The 24,999-nt window shown below is 39.7% G+C and overlaps 1 protein-coding gene across 3 annotated transcripts; it reads right to left on the bottom strand.

The window, feature by feature from the left end:
- Positions 1-1,722: 1,722 nt before the first annotated feature.
- On the bottom strand, positions 1,723-24,643 carry LOC121896455 (circadian-associated transcriptional repressor-like). 3 transcript variants are annotated; one of them, XM_042410380.1, is made up of 7 exons: positions 24,378-24,643; positions 24,184-24,290; positions 21,117-21,579; positions 18,348-18,423; positions 13,440-13,518; positions 4,389-4,503; positions 1,723-2,667 (listed from the first exon to the last, which is right to left on the bottom strand). In XM_042410380.1, exons 3-7 carry the CDS (start codon positions 21,537-21,539, stop codon positions 2,260-2,262), a joined length of 1,101 nt encoding a protein of 366 aa, XP_042266314.1. In that variant the 5' UTR covers positions 21,540-21,579; positions 24,184-24,290; positions 24,378-24,643; the 3' UTR covers positions 1,723-2,259. The 3 variants fall into 3 exon arrangements, with proteins under 3 accessions (XP_042266314.1, XP_042266305.1, XP_042266322.1); XM_042410371.1 differs by lacking the exon at positions 24,184-24,290; XM_042410388.1 differs by lacking the exon at positions 24,184-24,290 and having other exon boundaries at positions 1,723-2,664.
- Positions 24,644-24,999: the final 356 nt, after the last annotated feature.

Here is a 24,999-nt window from a genome sequence, read left to right as displayed (position 1 = left end):
TTGGTCCAAACGACCGGTGGTTCTGACGAGATAGATTCTCTCGTGATCTTGTGAATCCTGCTGCCTCGCAAAGTAAAGAAATAAGTGACAAAATATCTGCAAAACTGTCTTCTAGAGAAGCTTCAGCAGATCAAACACGGATCTTCTAACTGTTCGGTGTTTTTACAATGAAATTCTCTTTGTGCTTCTATGAACTGAATCATCCTGGTAGTCACATGTAGGTTTGTTGCTAAGAAAAAAAACACACACCAGCAATAAAATTCAAACAACACGACTGCCAGGACGAAGATTCCCAGTCGACAATCGTTGAGAGAAATGTGGTGAAATCTTTGGTCGTCAGTCTAAAAACGATGCTGACGGATCTCGCTGTGATGACTGATTTGAAGCTTTGGCGACCAAAAAAAACATTCTGACAGAATCAGAAATTTAAGACCAGATCACTTTCAGCTGAAACTGTTTTCATGCTGAATGAAAGATTTGTAGCCGTTGGTAAAGGATCATTTCACAGCCAGTATGAAGAGGAGGAATTATTAAAAGCGACCAAAAACTCTCTCGATGTATAAATCATCAAGTTACTAAGATTAACTTAACAAGATTTTTTTTAAAAATTCAATCTGTCCTTAACATTTTGGCAGGAGATGTTTCTGGTTTCTGAATTTCCTCTGGAGTTGAACAGCGTTTAAATTAAAATGTGTACAGGCACCGCCACCACCTGTGACCAAGTATTTATTGTTAAAGAAGTCTTTAAAAAAGGTACGTTCACATATTTTCAAGTCTGTACTTTTAAAAAGCATTAGTGTTCCTCCTGTCTGTACTTGCTGCAAAGAAATTGCCTTTTAAAGCGATATCTATGTCAGCAATGGTCCTCGTTCTGAGTAAAAACACATTCTGAAGTTCAGCTGAAGCTACTGTGAGGTTGCAGCAGTGTGAATCGAGTGATTATGTTCCAGAGTTTGTCTTTTTTAGTGCAAAAATAATCTCATGTTTCCTTGAAATGTTCCCATGAAATGTTTCATTGCTGAGCTACGATGCGGAAAAGTAGAATTTTTGTACTAAAAAGACAAACTTGGACTTCTGAAGCTTCACGTTAACTTCAGCTGAACGTTGGAATTAACTTTTCCCTCATAAGAAAATATTAAAATTGTTTTAAAACATGATTTTTTTTTTTTTTGCGGCGAGTATGAACTCGAGGAACAACTACAGCAGATGTCATTATTGTTTTAAGACAGACTTGGGGGAAAAAAATGTGAACCTACCAATTAAACCAGTCTGAAACTCACACATGCAGGATGTGAAAGACGAAAACTTAAAGTGAATGAAAAACGAGACCCTTTGTATTGAGGGATCAAGTGTTTCTGAGAGCTGAGAAAAGTTACTGACTGGTTTATTTAGTGCTGAGCGATAATAAAATATTACTTTGTATCGTGTTAAATCAATGATTTTAGACTCATTTTAATCAAAAACTCACTTTGGATGCATTTGCCACATTCATAGTATTGATTGAATCATGTTATTGATTTACTCAGCCTTAAAAGCAAGAAGTGACTTTTCTCAGCTCTTGTAAAAGTTCACGAGTTTAGGATTCAGCGTTTGACTCGACGGCGATCGTCGAACTGTGACGTGGTATCAGCATGAGGTAGAGGAATCATTATAAACTGAAGCAGATCAAAAACAAGGTAACAGTCAAAAGTATTCAGGTATGAAAAACCACAAGTCTCCTTATCAAGTGTAATGTGCATTCATTCAGAGTTAGATCCATAAATACAGTCGTGTACATGTTTTCAGAGGAAGTCAGACCCAGAGCTCATGATTCCCGCCTTATTTGTTCAGTCAAGTCAGTCGATTGTTGAGGGAGTATTTCTCTCCTGCCAACATTGTTTTTTAACCTTTGGATTTGTTAGAAAATTAAACCCATCCAACTCAAACAACTAGTGAAAACTCAACCTAGAGGTCCGTGTTTCGTGACACAAGCAGCTGTCATCGAAACACGTCAAATCTGCAGTCGTTTTAACCCACTGCCCCGTTTTTATTTCTCTCACATTCGGACTCTTCCTGCTCATCCTGGACCAACTGAAGTCCAAGTGAGCTGTAGATTAAAAAAAAAAAAGATTTAGAAGACTTTGAAACATGCTTTTTAAGGCCTTTTTAGTATCTTCGGGCTGTATGGAAGCCATGTGGGGGCCTGCGAGGTGAGATCCTGTCTCACATGGATCTGTCCCCAAATCACCCGCTGACACAGTCACGCTGCTCCGCGGGCAGCTAAGACAACCAGCCGCCGTCTCCCACAGTTCTGGGAGCGATGATGCTCTCCTTCGCCTGCAGCAGTCTCTCCAGACACGGCGAGCTGATCTTGAATGGCAGCGGCCCCCGGCTCAGACGAGGGTTGGCGCTGAGGCGGCGCGTGTGCGAGTCGGTGCTGGAGGAGACGGCGTTGTCCTGGGTCACTTCCCGGCTGCAGCGCGAGGGCAGAGGGGAGGAGGAGGAGGCGGTGGTGGTGGGGGCAGGGGCGGCGGCGGCGGCGGAGCGGCCGAGCGCTGACTCAGGTGTTTTCAGGGAGCAGATGGGTGAAGTGTGAAACCATTTGAGGTGGGTGGAGGAGGCTGCGGAGTCTGAGGAGCAGAGCGACACCGGAGAGGATGGAGGAGGGGAGGCACTGCTATGATGCTGCTGGAGGAGAAAAGAAGGATTTCATCAGCTTCTGCATCCAAAAACAAAAAACTAGCCAAAAGCTTCAGGCTTACTTAAATCATTTGAGTCAAATGTTTAGAAATTTGCAATATATGTGTCAAAATCTAGTTTCACTTTAATAGTTTTAGTTTATATTGAGCGTTTTTGTCATAAAGTTGTGTTTTTAATCAAACTGCACACAGAAAACTGAGGAACAGGTCGTATTATTCCATCACAGGAGAACTGTAACAATTATCTTCATTATCAATAGGTCTGACAATTATTTGCTTTAGTATTCAGTTGATATTTCCGTGTATAAAATGTCAGAAAATAAACAGAAATGCTGATTATTGTTCCCTGAAGCCCAAGAGAACATATTCAGATGACTTGTTTTGTCCGACCGACAGTCAAAAACACAAAGATGTTTTGTCTACCGCCATAGAAAACTGGGCAAACTAGCAAATATTCACATGTGAGAAGCTGCTACCAGAGAGTTTTTTTTGGCATTTTGCTTAAAACAAAAAAAGACAAACAATAACTTAAAGTCCTCCTCCACTCAAAAATGTGTTTTGGATGTTGTCCTCTTCTCTCTTTTTCACATTCATCTGCTGAAAGAGGAAAGTTTCTTTGCGCTCGCCGCAAATCTGGGTTGAAAGGTGTTTACTTAAGACTATCATTTATGACATCACAACTAGTTTGGAGCCAATCGTGGTCCAGTATGCGACTCACACAAGTGCGATGTGGAAACTTGAAGCCTCCAGTGCACAAACCCTGAGAGGAGACATCTTAAACTTCTGAAATATATAAAAAAAATACTTATAGTATGACATCAGAGCTGCCTATGTATCTTCGTTGGAGTCAACTACTAACTGTCAGCCGTTAGTTCACCATCTTCACAACGCAGATACTATATCAGCGATATAAAAGAAACTTAGCGGAGGCATTGTGAGGTTTATATAGTCAGAGAAGATAGTCCCCTGTTCAGGAAGTGGCTTTTTGGCTTCATGCACCACTGAGCGACTTTCATAGGGCCTCCGACACTGTATCCAGTTCTCTTTGTGCATCCATGACAGCAATGCGGACTTACATAAGGTGTACATAAAGGGCTCAAAATGTCTGCCAGAGAGCCCTCGTGCACTTTACAATTTGACAATGGGACAGCCCTAAGCCCTCGCAGACTTAACGGGAACACGCCTCGAAGTCCGTGAGTGTGGACGTCGGGGTTTGGGGTTCTGAGATTTTAGCCATTTTTAGCTGAAACTGGGAACAGCAGCGATCTGAGCTTGTTCTTACGGGGCCAATAAATACATTTCACTCAAGTATCCGAGTGACAGCAATGATTTATTTGGTTTTCGGGAGGTTTCTATTCTGAGAATCCCTTCCAGATCCTCGGTTAAATTTGGTTCGGTTGTTTCCAAACGTGGATTTATCGATCGGGGGGGGGGGGGGGAGTCAACACATTCTTGTGTGCGAGCACGAGGCCGCTCTGGTTTCCCCCCCCCCATCCTTATTTGACCTCCAACTCTTCTTGTGAAACTGTTGCTGTTGGAAATCTTTGCCAGTTCCTCTGCCCAATAAAAATACATTAATGCCTCCACTGTCCTCTTCCAGGATGCTGTTACATAATCTGATTCATGACTCTCTCCTTACCGTCAGCGCCACATTACTCCATAAACAGGATTTTTAATCTTTATTATTGTCACTTTTCAACATATATTTACCTTTTGCTTCTTAGCCGGAGTGCTGTCGTCTCTCTGGGTCAGATTTGGTTTGATATGGGGGAACCAGCTCTGAAGCATCTCCTCTATTTTCAGTATAATGCTAAGGAAGCGTCCGCTAGAAGAGACGGGAGACAGAGAGAACGAGGTGATGAGAGAGAGTGACGTGCTGCTGACAGGAGACGAGGGTGAAGTCATGTGTTGCTTCAGACTTCAGACTGAATCTGACATTTGAACAGGAGAGGAGTTTTCAGCTGCAGATTACAGAGAGTCGGAGACGAGCCGCCCTGCAGCTCAGATGGCTTAGGGATGTCTCGCCAATGGCCATTACATAAGCCTTATAAAGCCTCTGCCAACACATTCAGCACTCTGGCTTCATCTGATTGGTGGACATCATGAAATAGCACAAAGACTGAATAAATAAAAAGCCTGAGAGGGGGCGAGTGCTGTGTGTGTGTGTGTGTATGTGTTTTTTTTATATATCTGCATTCCTCGCCGTCTGTGTGATGCTATCTATACGAGGGTCACATGACATGTACGGAGGAAGGCGAGTAGGGCATGTTCAGTTCCACATGAGAAATGTGACCGCGGCGAGTTGCTGCTGCGGCGCTGCTTTACACACACACACACACACACACACACACACGCACGCACGCAGGCTGCAGCCCACACGTGGCAGCGGGGGAAGGCCCTCGTTCCTTCCATTCACAGGCTATAAATAGAGCAGTAAGCCCTAGAGCGGCCCGCTGAGGCCCCGCCCACCTGCTCACAGCCATGAGTTGGATTTAAAAAACAACTATTTCAGCCAGGACAGCATCACACACACACACACACACACACACACCCTACATGACTTCACACCACACACCATGTAATACTGTCAAACAGATGGTGATTCAACGTTGTGGTAATGAAATGTCTGAGTCCTTAATTTTAGTTGTTGTGCTGGACTTTATTATATTTAAAGTGGTTATAATCTGTATTTATATATCAAAAGGGGACATATTCTGCACATTTCCAGGTCTGTATTTATATTCTGGGGCTCTAATGGATTATCTTTGCCTGATTTATAATTCAATAAACTCCTTATTTATCTTATACTGGCTCTTTATGCAGCCCCTCAGTTCAGCCTCTGTCTGAAACAGGCCGTTTTAGCTCCTGTCTCTTTAAGGGCCGCCCTCCTGATGAACTCCACTCCAGAGGCTGCGTCAACAGACAATCATAGTAGCATTTCACTTCTTTTTCTCCTTCTTTACTCAAAATGGAAACTTCTGAAACACATCCGTATATGTTTAAGTCTGAATCCGATCTGAAATAAAAGAGTGGACAACCTTAGCTACCAAGGCTACAGAATTTTTTAAAAAATTTTCCGCTGGTTTCAAAGCAAGCCACAACCTTAAAGTGCCGCCGACTGACTCAACTTCTCTCTAGAAACACTTGTTTTCAACGAGTCATTATGGTTTCAGTCTCTAATAAGTGTGTTGGTGGTCATTACTGGTCCGTTAATAAGATTTGAAGACTTATAGTAGCTTTGATGTCTGCTGTTTGGGTGTTGATTGACAGCTGTGATTGACAGTTGGCTCACCTGCTGAGTCACACTATTGTCGCAAAATTTCACTAAGTTCAATGTTACTTGGTTACGATACCTGCTCTGTTAGCACAATTTAGCTAAAGCAGCTAACGTTAGCCCAAGTGTGTGGCACTGGGTGTTCATAGTAAGCTAGCGTTCCTCGAGGTAGCAGGAAGGTCCAAACGGAGAAGATGGTGTCGAACAGAAGCAACAACTTATTTTTCTAGTATTGTTCTTTACTCAAAATGGCAACTTCTCAGATACATCTGTACGTTTGAGCCCTAATCTGATCTGAAGTATGAGGTAGACAACGCAGACATCTAGGGATGTAGGCAACCAAAGAAAATCTTGGTCGACTGAAAGCGTACATAATCTTCAACTAAATCGACTTAATTTTTTCTCCTAATGAAAGTAACACAAAGATTATTTAACCAATGAGAATTTAGTCGGACGAGAGCATATCGACCAACTAATTGAATGTATATGGACAAAATAAAATATTACAATATCTTTTTACCAAATACCTCAATATCAATATTGCAACAGTATTGTAGGGTTGACTATTGGTACTTTCACGAAATATTTACACAATGGGATTTTTGATAAATAATCATCAGTAATGTGGATACAAAGACTAAGTAGGTAAAGGGCAAATAATAGAACAGCTACGACAGTCTGGTAAGTTCAGAGAATTACAAAATTTTACAGTAAAACAGCCTTTAAAACCAGGAGAAGACACTTCTGCCTTATGATATAACGATATCAATACAATACAATACATTGCCCAACAGTCCAAAACCCAAAGATATTCAGACTACTATCACATGTTAACAGAGGAAGAACATTTGATGTATTGTTGCTACAAATTTTAAAATTTCACATTAAACCCATTAGAACACAAACTAAAGATATTTTCCATGTATTCACTCTAAAAGCAACAAATGAATGAATCCCAGCAGGTAATATATATCTCAGTATTCACAAGCAGCTTTGACTTTATTGCTGTAAATATCTTTTTTTCTTTTCTTCTCGGCCTCTGACTGCCAACATGACTGGATTTGTTGCCATTTTTTCCTGACTTACTTCAGCAATTCATTCTGCCAAATGGGAAACAATGGAGCCTATAAAAACACTGCATGTGTTCTGACGGCGGATGAGTCGAATACTTCCCCCCCCCAACACTGGAGGACCTATGCGTGTTAAATCTGATGTTATTGAGACACATTTTAATGCCACCTACGCTGCAGAGCTCCATGTGTGGTCCAGCCTCAGATGTGTTTAACATAGACGTTCATTTCACAGCCCACATGTCAGGTTTATGTGTCAAACGGAAAGCAACAAAAAAAAATGTACAGAATGTGCTCTGTTTTTGTTTAAGAAAGTGGGTCAGATTCTTGGCCAGCAAAGGAAACCTGTTGACCTGATTTTTTTATTGTCTTTTATTCATTGTTTCAAGCAACTGTACACTACCTGCTCAGCACCAAACAGCAAACAGACGCAGTTAGCTGTAGGCTAGCTGGTGAACATAGTGGAGCATTTAGCAGCTAAAGAGACAGATATTTCCCTCAGGAGTTGGTAGAGAGCAAAAACAGAGCTAAAAGAGAGTGAATATTGGACTCCAAATGAATGATAATGTTGCTCCGTAACTGCTAGATGTGGAAATAAGCAACTGTTTGCTAACATATCAACTTAAAAGGTCATGAAATGTCAGTGTTGTGCTCATAATTTGTTTCTGCTGGACAAAAAAATATCCGTTAATGCAGATTTATTTATGTTTTTGGATCAGATTTGCACATAAATGTTCCTACTTTACTACGTGTTTGTGTTTCCAGGTGGGATGTTTCATTTCTCCCACAGAGGAGATCATGATTCTCACCTGTTAGTTTGTCTGTCAGCGGGATATAATTTACAAACCGAATGAATGAATGAATGAATCTTTGTCATGTGGCGGACAGATCAGCTTTGGCCCCAAAAGAACCATCCCTTATGTTACAAAAGCGTGCGTCATCCAGATCGTTTTTCAGCTGTGACTCTATAAAAAGTTCAGTTTCCAGGAACAAAACGTTTCACATCAAATCTGCGACTAACGAATGTTTCGTTTCAGAGGAACAGAAACTTGGAGTCCTACGTGAGTGTGTTGGTGGAGTTTCGGGATCATCTTGTGCTGAAGTGTTTGAAATGATTCTTCTCTGCAGTGATTTTTTTTGGACATTTTGTGCAGTTAGACTGATTAATGGTCAAAACAGATTCTGATAATGGAATAATTGAGCCTAAAAATATATTATCAGGATACAAAGAGGTAAAAAAAAAGGCTGCATGGAATTTCCAGTCACTGTTTTATAATTTATTTTTTACCTTTTATAGTTAGATTGCATTGTGACCTTAACTTCTTAAAGGAGAAGCTTTACTTGTGTATATTTGTTATTCAAATTTAATAAGGTTTGACAAAATAATCTTGACTCAAGGTTCACTTTCTACTTACTAGCTTTTTTCTGGGGCTTTCAACTACATCTTATGGTTTTCATCAGTGGCCGGAGATGAAAACATGACTCAGGTTTCATACTTGGGTCTCATGATGCAACTAAACTGACATACCACTGATGAAGACCAGGAGATAATTATAATAATAATAACAATAATAACTTTATTTATATAGCACCTTTTAAAAACAAAGTGGTTTGACAGACAAATGCAAAGCAAAGACATGAAACAGAAGACAATAACAGATCTGACCTTAAAAAGATGGCGGCCAAAGGCAAAGAAAGACAATAAAGAGATGATAAAAAGTTTAAAAGAAAGATGATCGAAAGACAACATTACATAAAAGCAAGTCTGTAAAAATGGGTTTTGGGAGGGGAAGTCACTGATTCTGTGAGCCTTATCTCCTCAGGCAGGTCGTTCCAAAGTCGAGGGGCCCTGATGGAAAAAGCACGGTCACCTTTAGATTTAAGCCTCGACTTTGGAGCAGCCAGAAGGGCCCACCTGAGGATCTAAGGCTGCGGGCTGGCTCATAACGGGTCAGCATGTCTGTTATGTAGCTTGGAGCTTCAGACCCAAACGTGCTTTGAAAGTGATCAGTAAAATCTTAAAAATCAATTCTAAAACGAACAGGGAGCCAATGGAGAGAAGCCAGAATCAGGGTGATGTGATGTTGTCTGTTAAAACCAGTAAGAAGCCGAGCTGCTGCGTTCTGAACTAGTTGGAGGCGTAACAGGGATTTTTGTGTTATACCAGAAAGGAGGGAGTTGCAGTAATCTAGTCTAGAGAAAATGAAAGTGTGGATGATTTTTTCAAGGTCTGAATGGTGGAGCATTGGCTTAATTCTGGAAATGGTTCTGATTTGGAAGAAGCAGGACTGGACAACTTTGTTAAAGGTATAATATGTAATTATTCCACATTAAAATGTCTAAAAACAACTAGACCTATGTTATATATGTTGTTGAGTTGTGTACTGACATTATCCCAAATGTTTCCAACAATTTTCAAACCCAGAGAAATCTGTAATTTAATTAAAGTAACGGACTGTTTCATTTGGTCGCATGTCAATGGCGTCATACCTCCTCTACCAAAGAGTAAACACGCACAAGATGCATACGGCGGTGCTGTGTTTGTCCGCTACAATGGCGTCTACCAAAGAGTAACTTACACACATACAAGATAATACATCGGCGTTGTGGTTGTTCCACACAAACTGTTATAAATGGACTTTTATTCAGTTTTAAGACACATTTTCATGATAAATTTAAGTCGTTTTTAACTATATCTTTTAGCCGGAAGAAGGATTTTAGTCACTGGACGTCTGGATCTTAAGTTATCAGAGAAATAAACTGGACAAACGTTAGCAGCAGCTCGGCTAACAGCCCCTCCAGGAAGTCCGGTGGTCACCAAACATCGTCGGAGAAATATTGATTTTTTTTTTAGGTGAAACGCTTTAATTAGTATTTTTAACGATTTTAATCTGTGTGTACGTTTGTTTCTGGAGAGGAGGAGACCTCTGCGGATAATTCGTCTCCCGGTAGAAACCGACCGAACGTCTGGATCTAAAGTTATAAGAGAAATAAACCGAACAAGTGTTCGCAGCAGCTCGGCTAACAGCCCGTACCGGACGTCCGGTGGTCGCCAAACATCGTCGGAGAAACACTGATTTTTTAGGTGAAACAGCTTTATTCAGTGTTTTTACCTGTAATCTCCGGGTCCGTTTGTTCTGGAGAGGAGGAGACCTCTGCGGGTAAAAACATCCCGAATGATTAACACCGGAGTAATCGTATCCCAGTGAAGCTGGGAAGACAACAACTCCCATGATCCCTTGCTACTTCACACCGTTATCACACTCCGTCTCTTGTTATTGTTTTGATTGAGACCCCTAGCGGCTGAAATTACATATTGTGCGTTTAATGTGTGGTTTGAAACTTAGACCTGGATCGAACAGTACTCCGAGATTTCTGGCTGTGGGCTTCATGTAGGTGTATATGGGACCAAGACTGATGGGGTTATTTAGATTAGGGGGACTGAACAGTATGACTTCTGTTTTTGAATTGTTGAGTTGAAGGAAATTTTGTGCCATCCAACAGTTGACATACTGTTGAAAGATACAGAAAAAGCTAGTAAGTGGACAATGAGTTAAGATTATTTTTGCCAAACTGGAATTTCCAAAGTCAAGAATAAAGTTTCACACTCAAATTTATTTTCGTTTATTGTGTGTTTGTCTTTATTTACACTTTTCTACTGCAATTAATGTATGTTTATTATACTTAAACAGTTCTATTTTCTTTTATTATCATTTTTGATATTGAAGTTTGTCTTTCAAGTGTAAATACTTTCTACTCAGATATCTTTATCACTTTTGTTTGTGTAAAAAAAATTGTTTATGTAGAAAAATGTATTGGTCAATACATCATTGTGCATGAGTTTTTTATTATTTTAAGTATCAACATCGATTTTGGTATCAATCCAGCGTCAGTCAGACTCAGAAACACATTTTATTTCCAAAATGTAAAAAAAACAAAAGAAATTATATAGTAAAATTGAAGAGTTTGGGAGGTCAACTGCAAAATGTTCTTCAGGGGAAAATATATAAAATCCTGTGGTTTCACCAGAATCCTTCAGGCCGTCACAGAAGATTAAATTTAATGACGTCAGATGTCTTTTACTCTTCCCAAACGTTTTTCCCCATTTGTTTTAATCTGCACGTGGCTGCAGTTTACCGCGTCTGTTCAGTGCTGATAGAGTCACAGACGCTGTAAATCACAGGAAAGTGTCTTAAATGACCTTCATATGTTTTCCTGTGATTGTCAAACAAACTTCACGACGTTCATTGTACTTTTCTGGAGAGACAAACTCCACCCATTTGGCATCAAAGACTAACACAAGATGACTGAAACGGCTGGAAACAGCTTCTTAACAACTGTGTTCGACCTGTTTGAAGTCACTCAAGAGTCGTATTTCATGTCTGTGACGTTACTGAAGGTCGTAGAAAGTCCAGGAAGAATATATGACGTGTGAAATGGGTCCTTTCAACAACATTTAATACATGAATGTTTAACAGTTATTCATGTTGAAATAAAAACAAAAATCGCCTTTTTGTTACAGTTAAAGCTTAAAGGTCATTTTTGGGTCTGCAGGCTTTTGAGATTAATGTTTTATTTTATTTTCCGAAGTGGTGGAGATATACGATCCTTTTGATGCTTTTGTAGACTCACTGAAAAAAAAAAACTGAAGTACAGAAAGTTGGTACCAAATACTTAAAAAGATAAGGCTGCGATTTTCTATATTTTTCTTATCGTCAACAAATATCATGTTTGGATCCAAACCAACAATGAACTGATCTACTAACAAGTACTGTGTGTGTATCCCTCTGTGTCGTTGACCTCCGTTGTCGTCCAAAAACTATTAAAAACGTGGGTGACATGTTTGTTTAGAAACGGCTCCAAAGACATAATAATAACAGTGAACATGTTTTCAGTCTCTTGAGAGTAGTTCCGTGTAAGGCCGACGCTACTGAGCATGTGCGGGAACACAGTTCTGTTTACAGCTTCACTAGCTTGTTGCAACCTCTTGACTTTGTGCTTAACTGTATATTTTTTTCAAATTGAACCTCAGATGACTGAATCTTTTTGCTACCAGTAGATCCAGTCCTGTTAACCTACTCGCATCTCATCATCAAACAGAGCAGGTTGGGACTCGAAGGACGAGTTCACACTTTTTCCGAGTCTGTCTTAAAACAACAGTCAGGCGTCCAAATGAACATTGAAACAGGTTTAGCTCGCTGTAATGATTCCTCCTGTTCAAACTGACCATAAAAGATCACTTTCTCCCTCCTGTTGTTTAGGAATGTATGTTAGTTTATCTGAAGCTTAAATGAAGCTTCAGCCACTAAGTTAGTCAAATTCAGTAGATATCTTCCACAGTTGAAGCCTTTTTAGTACAAATGTACTGCCGCTCAACAGGGAAACATGAAGGAATTTTGTTTTTTGTTGATTTTTATGTTTTGTAAAATAAATAACACATTTTTTTTAATATTAAGACAGATTTGAAAAGAGAGACTTTAAAGACTGTAAAACAGGAAATAACGGGGAACGGTTCGGAAGTTTAGCCAGTTAATGTGATAAATATTGTTTATTGGCTCAGACCAGATAGAACTCCAAAGCTGATGTTGCTCAAAGAGCCTTTTCTATCGACAGATGTGTTCTTGAGTTCTCAATAATAACAAAAAAATGTATGAATATAGCCAAAAAAACAACATACAGAAGCTGTTTTCACTGATTCTGTCAGTCTGACTGTTTTGCTGAATATTTTGCTTTCGTTTGTTTACATGATTGTTAACCAGCTCCAGAGTTACAAGCTGCATTTGCTTGTAAAAAAAAGATCGACTAGGCTTTTACTGAAGAAAATGTCATAAATTTAATGATTATGAACCAAGTTCTAAGTTCTTTCCATGATTTTAAAGTGGATTTACTGATACTTATCCGTACTAGATCACTAAGAAACTGGCGTTTTTGTAAAGGGCAGGTTTGTCTGATTTTTTACAGCGTGTTTATGGTTCAACGGGAATCATTTTGAGATTAAGGGGCATAAATTTTGACACATACTGTGTCCCTTAGGTGCAATGTGTTAAAGGTATTTTGTATTTACAACTATAAATGTTTAAGAAAAGCAGCTTCGTAAGCATATAATCAATCAGATGCAGTGAAGTGTGGCCGCTGAACAAAACCAACAGATTTTTTTTAGCATTTCTCATCCACCTTAAAAGTATTTTATCTTACAAACATTCCTGACTGTGTTCAATCAGCCCTCCAGTGGTCCGAACTGCTTTTATCTGACATGTGGACACTATTTCTCTAAACTATGTGATCCGGCTGCTCGGGATAAAAAAGATCAGACACACAAAAAGGAAGAAAGCAAACATGGAGGATTTTCTAGCATGCTGTTGTTTCTACTGACTACTAGAGTACGTACTACTGCAGTATTTCTAAAAAGGTATTTACCCCATGTTTGGATTCTGAAGGACCCCCATTATTCTCTGGATACGGTCCATCGCGACGCTCTCCTGGAAACTGCTGAGACCTGCAGGAGAAAAAAAAAGAGAAATCTGCACTGAGCATGAGGAGAGGAGGCACGTGGCTCTGAATCTGAGCACGGTACCAATTATGACCTCTGCTGTGTCGTCATGCTCATCAGCTTTATTCTTTAAAGCCTCGACTACGCTAAAACCACAAACCGCAGCAGCTTGATTCACTTAAAACACAACAGCAGCATCATTAGAAATACAATTTACGCTTAGAGTCAACAGATACTTCTCTTAATCACTCAGGAAGGCTCCTGTATGTATGTGCACTGGCTCTGCACACTGACTTAAGCTTTTAAAGGACCAGTGTGTAAGATTTAGGGGGATCTATCTTTTTCTGAAGCTTTCAACCACATCTCAAAAGTTGATTCAAATGTTGCTAAACTCTGATTGGTGCAAAGGTACTGAGCCCCGCCCACTGCCCCACCCAACCAGTGAGAAAAGCTCAGAAATCCCCCAAAAAATCAAAACTTTAGCAGAAAATGTTCATGTTGGATATCACTGCTCATAAGAACAAGCTGATTGAGAAAATATGTTTTCAACAATTAGTCGATGAATCTGTTAGCTGATTGGTCGACAGAAAACTAATCAGCAACTGTTTTGATAATCGTTTAAGTCATTTTTAGCCGTGTTAGTTGTCAGTTGGTCAGTACACCACTTTGGTCCAGACTAAAATATTTTAACTATTGGATGATTTCCATGAAATTTTGTACAGACATTCATTTTCCTCAGAGGATGAATCCTAATGAGTCTGATGATCCTTTAACTTTTCCTCTAGCGCCACCATGAGGTTAATATTTGTGTTTTTTAGTGAAATGCCTCAACAACTGTTAGATTGTCATGACATTAGTACACACAATCATTCATCCCCTCAGGATGAATTTTAATAACTGACTTTTCATGTAGCGCCATCATCTGGATGAAGATTCTTTGGTTTATGACTAAATACCTTCAACTACGAAACTAAAATATCTTGAACTAATGACGTTCCCATCAGCCTCCGCTGTACTTTGTGTTTTGTGGTAATTAGCAAATATTAGCGTGCTAACATGTTGAACTAAGACAGTGAACATGAACATTACACCTGCTTAACATCAGCATGTTAGCATTGTCATTGTGAGCATTAGCATGTTAAAGTTAGCAGTTAGCTCACAGCCTCACAGAGCCGCCAGCATGTCTGGATACTCTTAGTCTCAAACATTCCTGGATTCCAGTTTCTCCAACGTGAAAATTTGCTGCTTTTCTTCGTCTTATATGATATTAAACAAAATATCTTTGGATTTTTGACTCAACTTGGTCAGACAAAAGAAAACATTTCAAGACGTCACTTTGGACTTCTTGTAATGGGCTTTTTTTTTACTCTTTTGAGACATTTTGATAGACGAAACGAATAATGAATTAATCAAGAAAATAATCAGATTTCAGGGCCTTTAAAACCTTACTGACCTCAGCAAAACAACCTCCACGTTTACTTCCTGCAGCTACTTCATGATAAAAGCTATCTGACTGAGTTGAGTCAAAAATCCATAGATTTTTTGTTTAATATCATATAATATATATATATAAGCAGCAAATTCTCACATTGGAGAAGCTGGAAAAAAGAGAATTCAGAGTATTCAGACATGCTGGCGGCTCTGTGAGGCTGTGAGCTAACTGCTAACGTTAGCATGCTAATGCTCACAATGACAATGCTAACATGCTGATGTTAAGCAGGTGTAATGTTTATGTTCACTATCTTAGTTCAACATGTTAGCATGCTAATTTTTGGACCTACAGTGGTTGCTTTAAAAAGTCACAAACATAAAAATATTCTAATTTTCACAATTTCGCTAAATTCAGAATTTAATAAGAGAACTCAAGTATGGTTTTCTATGAGTTCACTCCAGTGGTTTAATGTAATATTAAAGATATGTATAAAATGATGACCGTGTGGTGTTTGGTACATTTTGAGTGATTATTTAACTGAGAAAATATCTTATGATGAAGCCTTTAGAGGAACACATTGTTATAGGTATTGTGGTGAGTGAATCATATACTCTCAACAAAAAAAAAAGTAGCGATGCCCAAACTCTACTTATGACTGAATCCCTCTAATATTTGGCAGAGTGATGTTTGCGTGCAGGAAGGAAAAGCAAACAGCCGTTCTTAAGTCCATATCTCACCTAAACTGTGTGCACAACCGAGCGTCTTTGATCCGGTCTTTCATCTCTGAAGCGGTCTTAGTTTAAAACGGATGTTAAATGACTCGTGAGGCCTTTGATCCTTTTTTCCTTTTCTTCCGCTACTGTAGTTGCCAGTGTGTGCTGTGCCTCCCTGAGTCTTTTACTGTGGACGTTCAGTTTTAATTATTTCTAAATGAACACCTTAATTGAGAAAAGAAAGTGAATCAAAAGGAATATATCAATGTCACTGGCAGCACAGAATGTTCATAACTCTTTAATCATGTAGAGATGAATGCTGTATATAATTAGATATTTTATAATTATGACATAAATATAGAGTATTTAACATCTTCAGCCAAGACGAACATGTGCAGACTCCTCGGGGAGCGATGCAGGAATAAAGAGACAAGCTTAAACACGAAACTCACTGTGAGGTGACATTTTTTCGCTTTATTTGTTTTCTGTGTGAAAAGAAACAGAACCGAGAGGAAAAAACAGATTCAGACCAGAGCAAAAAACAACTACAACAGGTCTGAAAATACCTTAAAAAGATCAGATCTAGATCAGTCTGTTCTGATCTGATCTCTTCTTCATGTGTCTTTTGTAAAAGTCACTGGACACAAAACCAGAGCTCATTCAGGCTGCGGCTGAACTCAGTGTTCTGACGAGCTACATTTAGCGATACTTGGCACGGTCTCACATGTTGTCGATGACTCATCGATGCTGGTTTATGAAAGCTATGAAAAAGCTTTTGAAACTCTGTTAGACAAACTATGAAAATGTTGGACGGCCAAGTTAAGAAAACAGGACTGTGTTTCTTTGTTGTTGAGAAGTTGGCAGTGGAGAAGATACTGTAAGAGAGTTTGACCCCACGGCAGATTCTACCAACTCTGATACTGTTACTGCCAAACAAGTTTTATAGTATTTGATGTTGTACCTGAATTGACATTTTATGGAAGTTTACAGGAAACAGTCCCTGAGAAGGGGCGGGTGATGAGGTCAGTGAGTACAGGTGTGAGGTTGCTGCTGCTGTCCAGGAAACAGCTTTTATTATATGTTTTTAGATTATTTTATCACCTGCTACATTTTTAATGGTTGGGTAATGTAGGGGTGCAAATGCAGCCTGAGGTATCTGTATTTTTAATGTTTTAATGGGTCATGATAACATGATTTTATGTTTGCTGAAGGAAAAAGGAGAAAGGTCGTTTTTTAAGTACCCAAACGACTCAAAGTAAGAACATTTTATATTTGTAGAATCTATTTTAATCATGTTAACTTTGGGCCAGTCTTAATAGTGCTGTTTTTGTGTTTTTTTTTTTTACAGGCGGCACTGGCTACCGTTTATTTTAAGGTTTAAGTTTAGTTTTTAATTAGTGTTCTTATTTATTTATTGCTTTTAGAGTCAGTTTTTAACTCTGTTTTCTGTTTCCTTCTAGTACTGTGGTTGGTGGTCCAGTCACAGGACTAGTTCACTCACCTGTGATAGTTTGGGGTGTGTGTTGGCACATTATTTAGTTGGTGTTTCTTCTGTTTGTGGTGTTTTCTGGGGGTTTTTTTGCAGATAGTAAACTCCCAGACCCTTTCGCTGTGGTTTGGTGGACGTCAGGCCGCAGTACGACTGTCTATCAGCTCCCTTCTCTAGCTTTGGTTTGATTGTTTTATAGATTTTTAATTGGTTTGAATAAAAGCCTGTTATGGCCTGACCCACACTGACTGTCTCAGTTTCATCATTGAAGCATTTTAAACTTTTACATTTAGAAGAAATGAATGTGCACATGTTCACAGTTTTGGACTCTAAGTCTTCTCTAAGATCGATATCACTCTCGTGTCTGTAGACGGTAAGTGGACTGCAGCCTTTCTAGTCTTCCGACCACTCAAAGCATTTTTACATTACGAGCCACATTCATCCATTCGCTGATGGCGGTGAGATATGCTGTGCTGGCGCAGCCATCGGGAGCAATTTGGGGTTCAGTTTCTTGCCCAAGGACCCTTCGACATGTGGACCGGAGGAGCCGGGGATTGAACCCGCTCTACCTCCTGAGCTACAACCGCTGTTCATACTGACCATTAGAAGATCCCTTCATAATGCACTTACAATGGAGGAGAAAATCCAATCCAATCTGAAGCTAATATGAAGGTAGATAAAGCGGATATCTTCTACATTTACAGTCTTTTTAGTAAAGAATTCCTGTTTGTGTCTCAACAGTGTTTCCCTGTTCAGCTGCAGTGGAAGAACAGAAACAAAAAGAGGGAATTTGGCACAAAAAAGACAAACTTTGAAATATATCTGCTTGATTAGACTCATCCGGACGGCTGAAGCTTCATTTTAGCTTCAAATAAACACTTTTGCAAAAAAGGACAACAAGTGTTTTAAGACAAACTTTTAAGACAAAATTCATCATCTGGACCAAAACATTGGACTAACTGACCAACCAACAAACACCAGGCTGCTAAAAAACATTCAGTGTTAGTCTGAGCGAGTCTGATTCAGGAGAACATCCAGTGAAATAATCATCCCACTTTGTGTCAGCATGATGTGTTTATCTTTAGCAGTTTGATCTGAACAAAATGTGTCCATTAACAAACCTGCCGCTGAGCTGCAGAGCAGAGTGGCAACCTTACAGGAGGGAGGGGGGGGATTATGAGATCCGGGATTAGACACTTACGTTCGGAGTACCTGCCTGATCTCAGGCCGCGCAGGATGGACGACAGAGGCTGGACGTAGCACTGCAGCTCCATGCACTGTGTGGAACAGATAATGAGGTTAACATTCATGCTATCAGCTCTGCACCACCTAAAGTGCTTTCTAATAGCCACTTAAGGGTATCTATCCACAGCAGAGCGTTGCTTATGGCGTTCCTAAAACTGCATACAGGATTACATAAGTCAGTAAATGTAATGAACAGCGTGTGTCTGAGTGTGTCAACAGTTTGATTCACAGCTTTCTGAATACCTTAAATTTCTCATTTTGTCAAGGACGTATTGATTTACAGCTGAGTGACTGATCACCCATTTACACCCGCTCCCATTTGATGCCATTAGTCTCGTGTTACCACTGAAGGTAAATGTCCGCGGGCACTTCAATAAGAGAGTCGCCATTAAACAGCTGACAGAAGCTAATGGAGAAACTGATAGCAATCGACGACTTCACACGTGTCTCGCCGAGCTGTCGCGCTGCCGCCTTCTTCCCTCGGCGTCACTGTGACACTCAGACGGATAACGTGAGACCCGGTGACACCAGACTACCCTGAAAACTGGCACCATCAGATCCTCTTACACTGTTTGATACCGGCAGGCTGATGTTCGATGCCTCCCTGAGGCTACTTTGTCATTTAGAGTTTGTACTTTCAGGTTTCTCCCACTTCTGTGAACTTCTGCTGTACATCAGTTATTGATTTCTTAAAGTACAGAAGAGTTTTCAGAATCTGGAAGAAGCTAAAGTTGTGCCCCTTTACTCAAAGTGTGAACAATCTTGTCGCTGCATTGCATTCTGGTCTATTTCCTGCTTTCGGTGCTTCTTCTACAAAGAGTTTCTCTCTGTACGGTCAGATACATTATATGGCCAAAAGTATGAGTACATGTTCACCAATTTTTGTGTACTTTTGGTTAGAGCTTCTAATTGATTAGAGCTTCTAATTGATTAGTCAGTTGACACAAAATTAATCAGCAACTATTTCAATAATCAAATAATCATTTTAGTCATTTTTTAAGAGGAAAAATGCAGAATATTTGTTGGTTGCAGCTTCTCAAATGTGAGAATATGAAGCTTTTTGGTGTCGTATCGAACAAATCAGACAAAACAAGACATTTGAAGACATCACTTTGAGCTCTAAAAAATTCTAACAGGAATTTTTTATTATTTCCTGACATTTTATAGACAAAACATTTAATCGATTACTCAAATAAATAACCAGCAGATTAATCGATGGACACCGTCAGCTCCAGCTGAGGTAAATCTTTTTGCTACAGCTTTCAATCATATTTTTGATGATACTTTGCTTTTCATTTGAAAGGTTCCCTGTGGAGTTTATGAGCTCTAATAGCCCAACGGAGCAGTTTTTCTATCAGTGCATCTCCCTTTTTGTTTGTCTTCTGCACATGTACAAGGACACTCATGCATGCAGGAGACACAGTTCACAGTCCTGCCAAATGTTTCACACTGTTCCAGTGATCCGCAGGTGGCTGCACTGAGCCAAGAAATGCAGAAATGCGCCAACAAAGGCGGGAAACAAGAAGACTGCAAGTAAACACGGTTGTAAACAATACAGGATTTAAAATACTTTTTTTTTTTTTTTTTTAAGTTGGCTTTTCAAATGCTTTATAAGGAAGGAAATTCACTCAACAGTTTTGTTCCAGGACCTCCAGGATGCACACGGAGTGTTTTGATGAGTAACGCTGGATGTAAAAATAACTTTTGTTTGTTTATGAGAAAACTCCACAGAGTGTAAAGTTAGTACACAGTTTGACATTATAACAAGCTGGTTTCCCACTAACCTCCCTTCTTTGTTCAGTTGAACCATCTGTACTTTTACTATAATATACTTTAATTTGATCAAAATATTGTTGCAGAGCATCATATATAGTGTAAATGTGCTCTGCCTCTGCTTCCTTTTCTATCATTAGTCTTTCTAACTGTTCCTCCATCCAAAAAAATCACTTACACCTGCTCAGGAGAGGAGTAAATTATAACTTCTACCTCAACTTGTTGAAGAAATTCTTCCACTGGATCAAACTAATGCTACGTTTGAATCAGCAGGTTCTAACATCTGGTGGAAAATCTCTGCTGAGAGGAGGAGGAGGCTGATACAGCAGCAGATTAATACTCATCAATCACATGTTCAGTTTAGAGCCGCAATGATTTATTCAATGAATCAATTGGTTGTCAACTATTAATTTAATTACCAACTATTTTGATAACTGATTAATCATTTGGAGTCACATTCTTTGATTCCAGATTCTCAGATGTGAACATTTTCTGGTTTCTTTAGTTCTCTGTGACAGTAAACTGAACTCTGGGTTCATTTTCTGACATTTTTTAGCCAAAACAACCAATCGATTAATTGAGAAACTAATCAACACATTAATCACAACACTGCAGCCGTAGTTCAGTTGTCCACATACTTCTGGCCACATAGTGTACTGTAGGAAAACACTGATGTTAAATAGCAGCTCTAGAAAGATCTCACTCTCTGATTCTGAGATTGACTTCAAAGCTTTACTCTACATCACTACATTTTCTGCAACTAACCTACATGACAGATATCTGAAGTTCAGTTGTTTAAATGTTGTTCAATCTTCTACAGGAACGAGGTTACACCACCAGAAGAAATACAAGGCAAAAATGTGCTTCAAGTACCAGATTTCAGTGTGACAGACATTAATCCTCCCTGAAAGCTCTGATAGTGTCTGTGTGTTATCATTTAAAAACCTCTCACCTTGTGCGAGAACAGTTCGTTTTCAGTGTCTGGTTGAGGCTTTTCACAGAGTTCGTCTAGAGCAGCGCTGTGTGCTCTCTTCCTGACCGCGTGATGCTTTGACTCCACAGAAAGCGTCTGCTGCTTACAAACAGAGGTAAATCCCTGAACTGGACTGACCGCCGGGGTCTCCAGAGGGGCCGGAGAGTCGGCGACGTCCCCGCAGCGGCCTCCGTCTTTACAGTCACTCCTCCTCCTCTGGGTCGCTCCGGAGCGGAAGCAGCTCGAAGGAGATTCTCTTAACGACGTGGTTGTTGATGATGACGACGACGAGGGTACCGGCGGAGCATCTGCGTGCTGAGGGGTTAATCTCTCTGGACCGTCGTAATCGTCCTCGTCGCTGGCGAGCCAGTCAATGGAGTAATCCGAGTCTGAGGTCGACATGGTGAAGCTAGATTATCAGCCAGCAGAGAGCATCACGGACCTGCCGCCAAAAACACCAAACACACAGCAGAAATGTTCAGATGATGTTTTAAAGTGTGAATGTAAACTATTTTCTAAAAATTCTTTTCATTATCAATTAATCTGGATTATTTTTTTGATCAAATGATTAGTTATTTTGTCTATAAAGTGTTAAACAACAGTGACCTGCTCTACCTCCTGAGCCACAGCCGCCCCTTTACTGTTTTCATGAATCTGATAATCATGTGAGATATTTTTTAAGTCAAAGTATCAAACTGGTTCCAGCTTCTCAGACGGGAGCGTTTGGTGCTTTTTCTTAGTCATTATATCCACATTACTATTGTTTATTTATCAAAAATCTCATTGTGTAAATATTTTGTGAAAGCACCGATAATCATCCCAACAATACTGTCGCAACATCGATATCGAAGTATTTGGTCAAAAATATCGTGATGTCGTCCAGCGATAGTCGCATCTCTACATCATAACAATGTTAAGAAGTAACGAGAGAACAATCAGAAACCTGGATGAGGTGTTTACATGCCACAGTATTCTGGTTTCTATCAGAGTCCAGAGTAGCTGGTATCCAGGTTCATCAGAACCAGGATGAGGACTTTTAAAAACAAGGATGTGGTCTTTATATGCACCAAACAAAACATAAGATGCTCCAAGAACCTGATTATATCTGATTGTAATCATCACAACAATGAAGAACTAAAACATATCATTGATTGTTTCTTCTTGAGATTCAATTATCTACATTTCAGTGTTTATTTAGTGATATTTCTTCATGTCAGACACTTTAAGTGGTTGATAGTTTGTGAAAACAGCAGGACAATGATGGAAATAAGTCCAGAAATGTATCATTCTATCCCTCACAGAGTGTTGTCAATACCAAAACTTTAACTATATACAGTATGGAAAACTGTTATTAACCCTAACCCTAACCTTACCCTAACCCTAACCCACCCTAACCATAACCCTAACCCCTAACTGATCTTTTTAACCCCTTGAAATCCAGTGTTGCACCCTTATATCCCCCATTAAGTAGCATTACGGTTGAAAAATCATCTTATTCCGCACTGTTTGACAGTATCATAAACTGTATGTATATTGTGTATCAGCTCGTTCCAACTCTTCATTTAATCTACAAGTTAAGATGTTTACACCAAGTGAAATATTTAAATCCAAGACTGTTTTTTATGGCTCTAACATTTCACACACATCTCCCAAAAAAATTCTGCCATATTTAGAGTCTTTGGAGACTTTGGAAAGATGAGGTTTTGTGGGTTTAAACACTGTTTGGCAGCGCAGCGTGAGATTGTAATGACTGACGCACCGATGGGTCAGAAGGGTAACAGAGCTTCAGGAGCTCACAGGGAAATTTAAGACAGAGATCAATAGTTAAAGAGGTTGAACAACCTGCATTAAGAACCTGTTGTCACTTTTAGAACAAAGACTCAACCTACATCACGGTAAACATTTCAGACAGTTGAACATCTGGGTCTGAATATAAAAAGGATTTCAGTCCTCGGCTCTGGGAACTGGAGCACAGAATTGTTAGAAAAAGACAAAACAAAGACTAAACTCAAGCTTTAACAGCTGAGAGATGATCGCAAAATTCAAATGTAGTCTAATGCAGAGCCTAAGTTAACTAAAAGTAGGCTATAAATAAATAAAATGAAATTAAGAGATTCTACATTTCTCCACCAGAACTACAGTATCTTCCTGGTTGTGAGGAGACATCCAGACTTTCATTTAGCTGCATCTAATGATTATTTTCATTATCCTTTAACCTGACAGTTATATCTTTGATTGATTATTTAATCATTTGGTCTCTTAAATGCGAGAAAATAGTAAAAAATGTTCATCACAGTTTACCAGAGCCTAAACTGAACACTAAACATCCAAATCCCCAAAATATTAAAGACAACTAGACTCACAGACGATGAAGAAAACAAGCAAATATTCACATTTGAGTGGCTGTTACCAGTTAAATATTGGCATTTCTTCTTAAATAAACGACTTGCAGATTAATTTTGACTGATCGTTTCAGCTCTAATTTAGACCGTCAAATATAATCCAGTTAAATTAATGATTAAATGTTAAAAAAAAAACTGGAATTAACAGAAAACTTTACGGACTTTCATTTGTCAAAAAAGTGGCTCCACTGTAAAAATGTTGACCCATGACCTCAGTATTTCTAAATTCCTGCCTTCAGCTCTGGATTTAAGCCTAAACATCCCGCATGTGAGTCTGAATTCTGCACTCACGGACATTACTGCACAGCTTCCTGAAATGACTGAATATACAGGCCAGTAGATTAAATAACCTTCCTCTGCCTCTTCCAAATGGGCAGGTCGTCCAACATTATGTAAGAAAAAACATCCAAACACATGGACCTGTTTCCCTTCGCCTGTCAGTTCACATGCAGACTCACTGCTGATGCAACGACAAGATCTGTGGCTTCATGCATAATCTTCTCAACTCCCATTAAAACCAGAAACACACACACAGCTTTCAACTGCTGAAATGCACCATCACAGTGTAATTATGCAATAAAAAATAATGCAGGAAGTTGAGCAGCAGAGGATTTCTTTTTAACAACCACAGAAATGAACCAGACCTGCATGTTCAGCGCGGTGCAGAAGCCGCAAACATCACCTCCAAAATCCGTCTTTTTTTTTTGCGCAGCAGAGTCTCACCTCCACGGATCGATCCTCTCTCATAATACTGACAAAAAAATAATAATCCAGGTGAGTGAGTGAGAAGCGGGAGAGAGGCGGGTGTGTGCGAGCGGCAGACCCGACCGTCACTTACCAGAAGTGGACCCGTGTGCGGACGCGCAGACGGGACCGAGCGGACTGATGATGGAGTGAAACCAGCGCGCAACACGCAGGAGGGCAGGAGTCCCATCCAGCCCGTGCAGCCTCTCCCTGGGCAACGTGTCCGAGAGGGGCGGGGCACAAACCTCTTCCACCGGTCCTCGCCTCCCCCGGTCTGACTGTCACACACACACACGAGCAGGAAACCGCCTCACACATCTGCGTCAACCGGACATTTATGAGGGAAAAATAAATAAAAGATGGGAACAAAAAAAAAAAAAAAAAAAAAAAGTAGGCTACGCACGTGATCACTCTGGTCGTGACGAAACACTGTAGCGCGTCACCACGTGTGTCCTTTCAATTAAAGTCTCCCATTGGATCAGAGTCGCACTGCAGCACGTGACGAGAGAGGGGGCTAATTAATGCTGCGTTAAAGGACCTCCGGGAAGAGTCAGTGTCATTGATTCAACACATTTACAGTAGATAATAATAATAATAATAATAATAATAATAATAATAATAATAATAGTATACCTTTATGCACGTAGCACTTTTCAAAACAAGTTACATAATGCTTTACATAAAATTATAAAGGACATATAAAGAATTATTAAGAA

This window comes from Thunnus maccoyii, chromosome 1 (assembly GCF_910596095.1).
Source record: "Thunnus maccoyii chromosome 1, fThuMac1.1, whole genome shotgun sequence".
Lineage (NCBI taxonomy): Eukaryota > Metazoa > Chordata > Actinopteri > Scombriformes > Scombridae > Thunnus > Thunnus maccoyii.
This window is presented reverse-complemented; position numbering and strand designations above follow the sequence as displayed.

Excerpts from the sequence above, each read along its gene's own strand:
- LOC121896455 (XM_042410380.1), bottom strand. The coding sequence starts at position 21,539 with ATGTCGACCTCAGACTCGGATTACTCCATTGACTGGCTCGCCAGCGAC. Across the intron at positions 18,424-21,116 it reads ACGAACTGTTCTCGCACAAG|TGCATGGAGCTGCAGTGCTA; the intron begins GTGAGAGGTTTT and ends TGTTCCACACAG. Across the intron at positions 4,504-13,439 it reads CTTCAGAATCCAAACATGGG|CGGACGCTTCCTTAGCATTA; the intron begins GTAAATACCTTT and ends CGTCTCTTCTAG.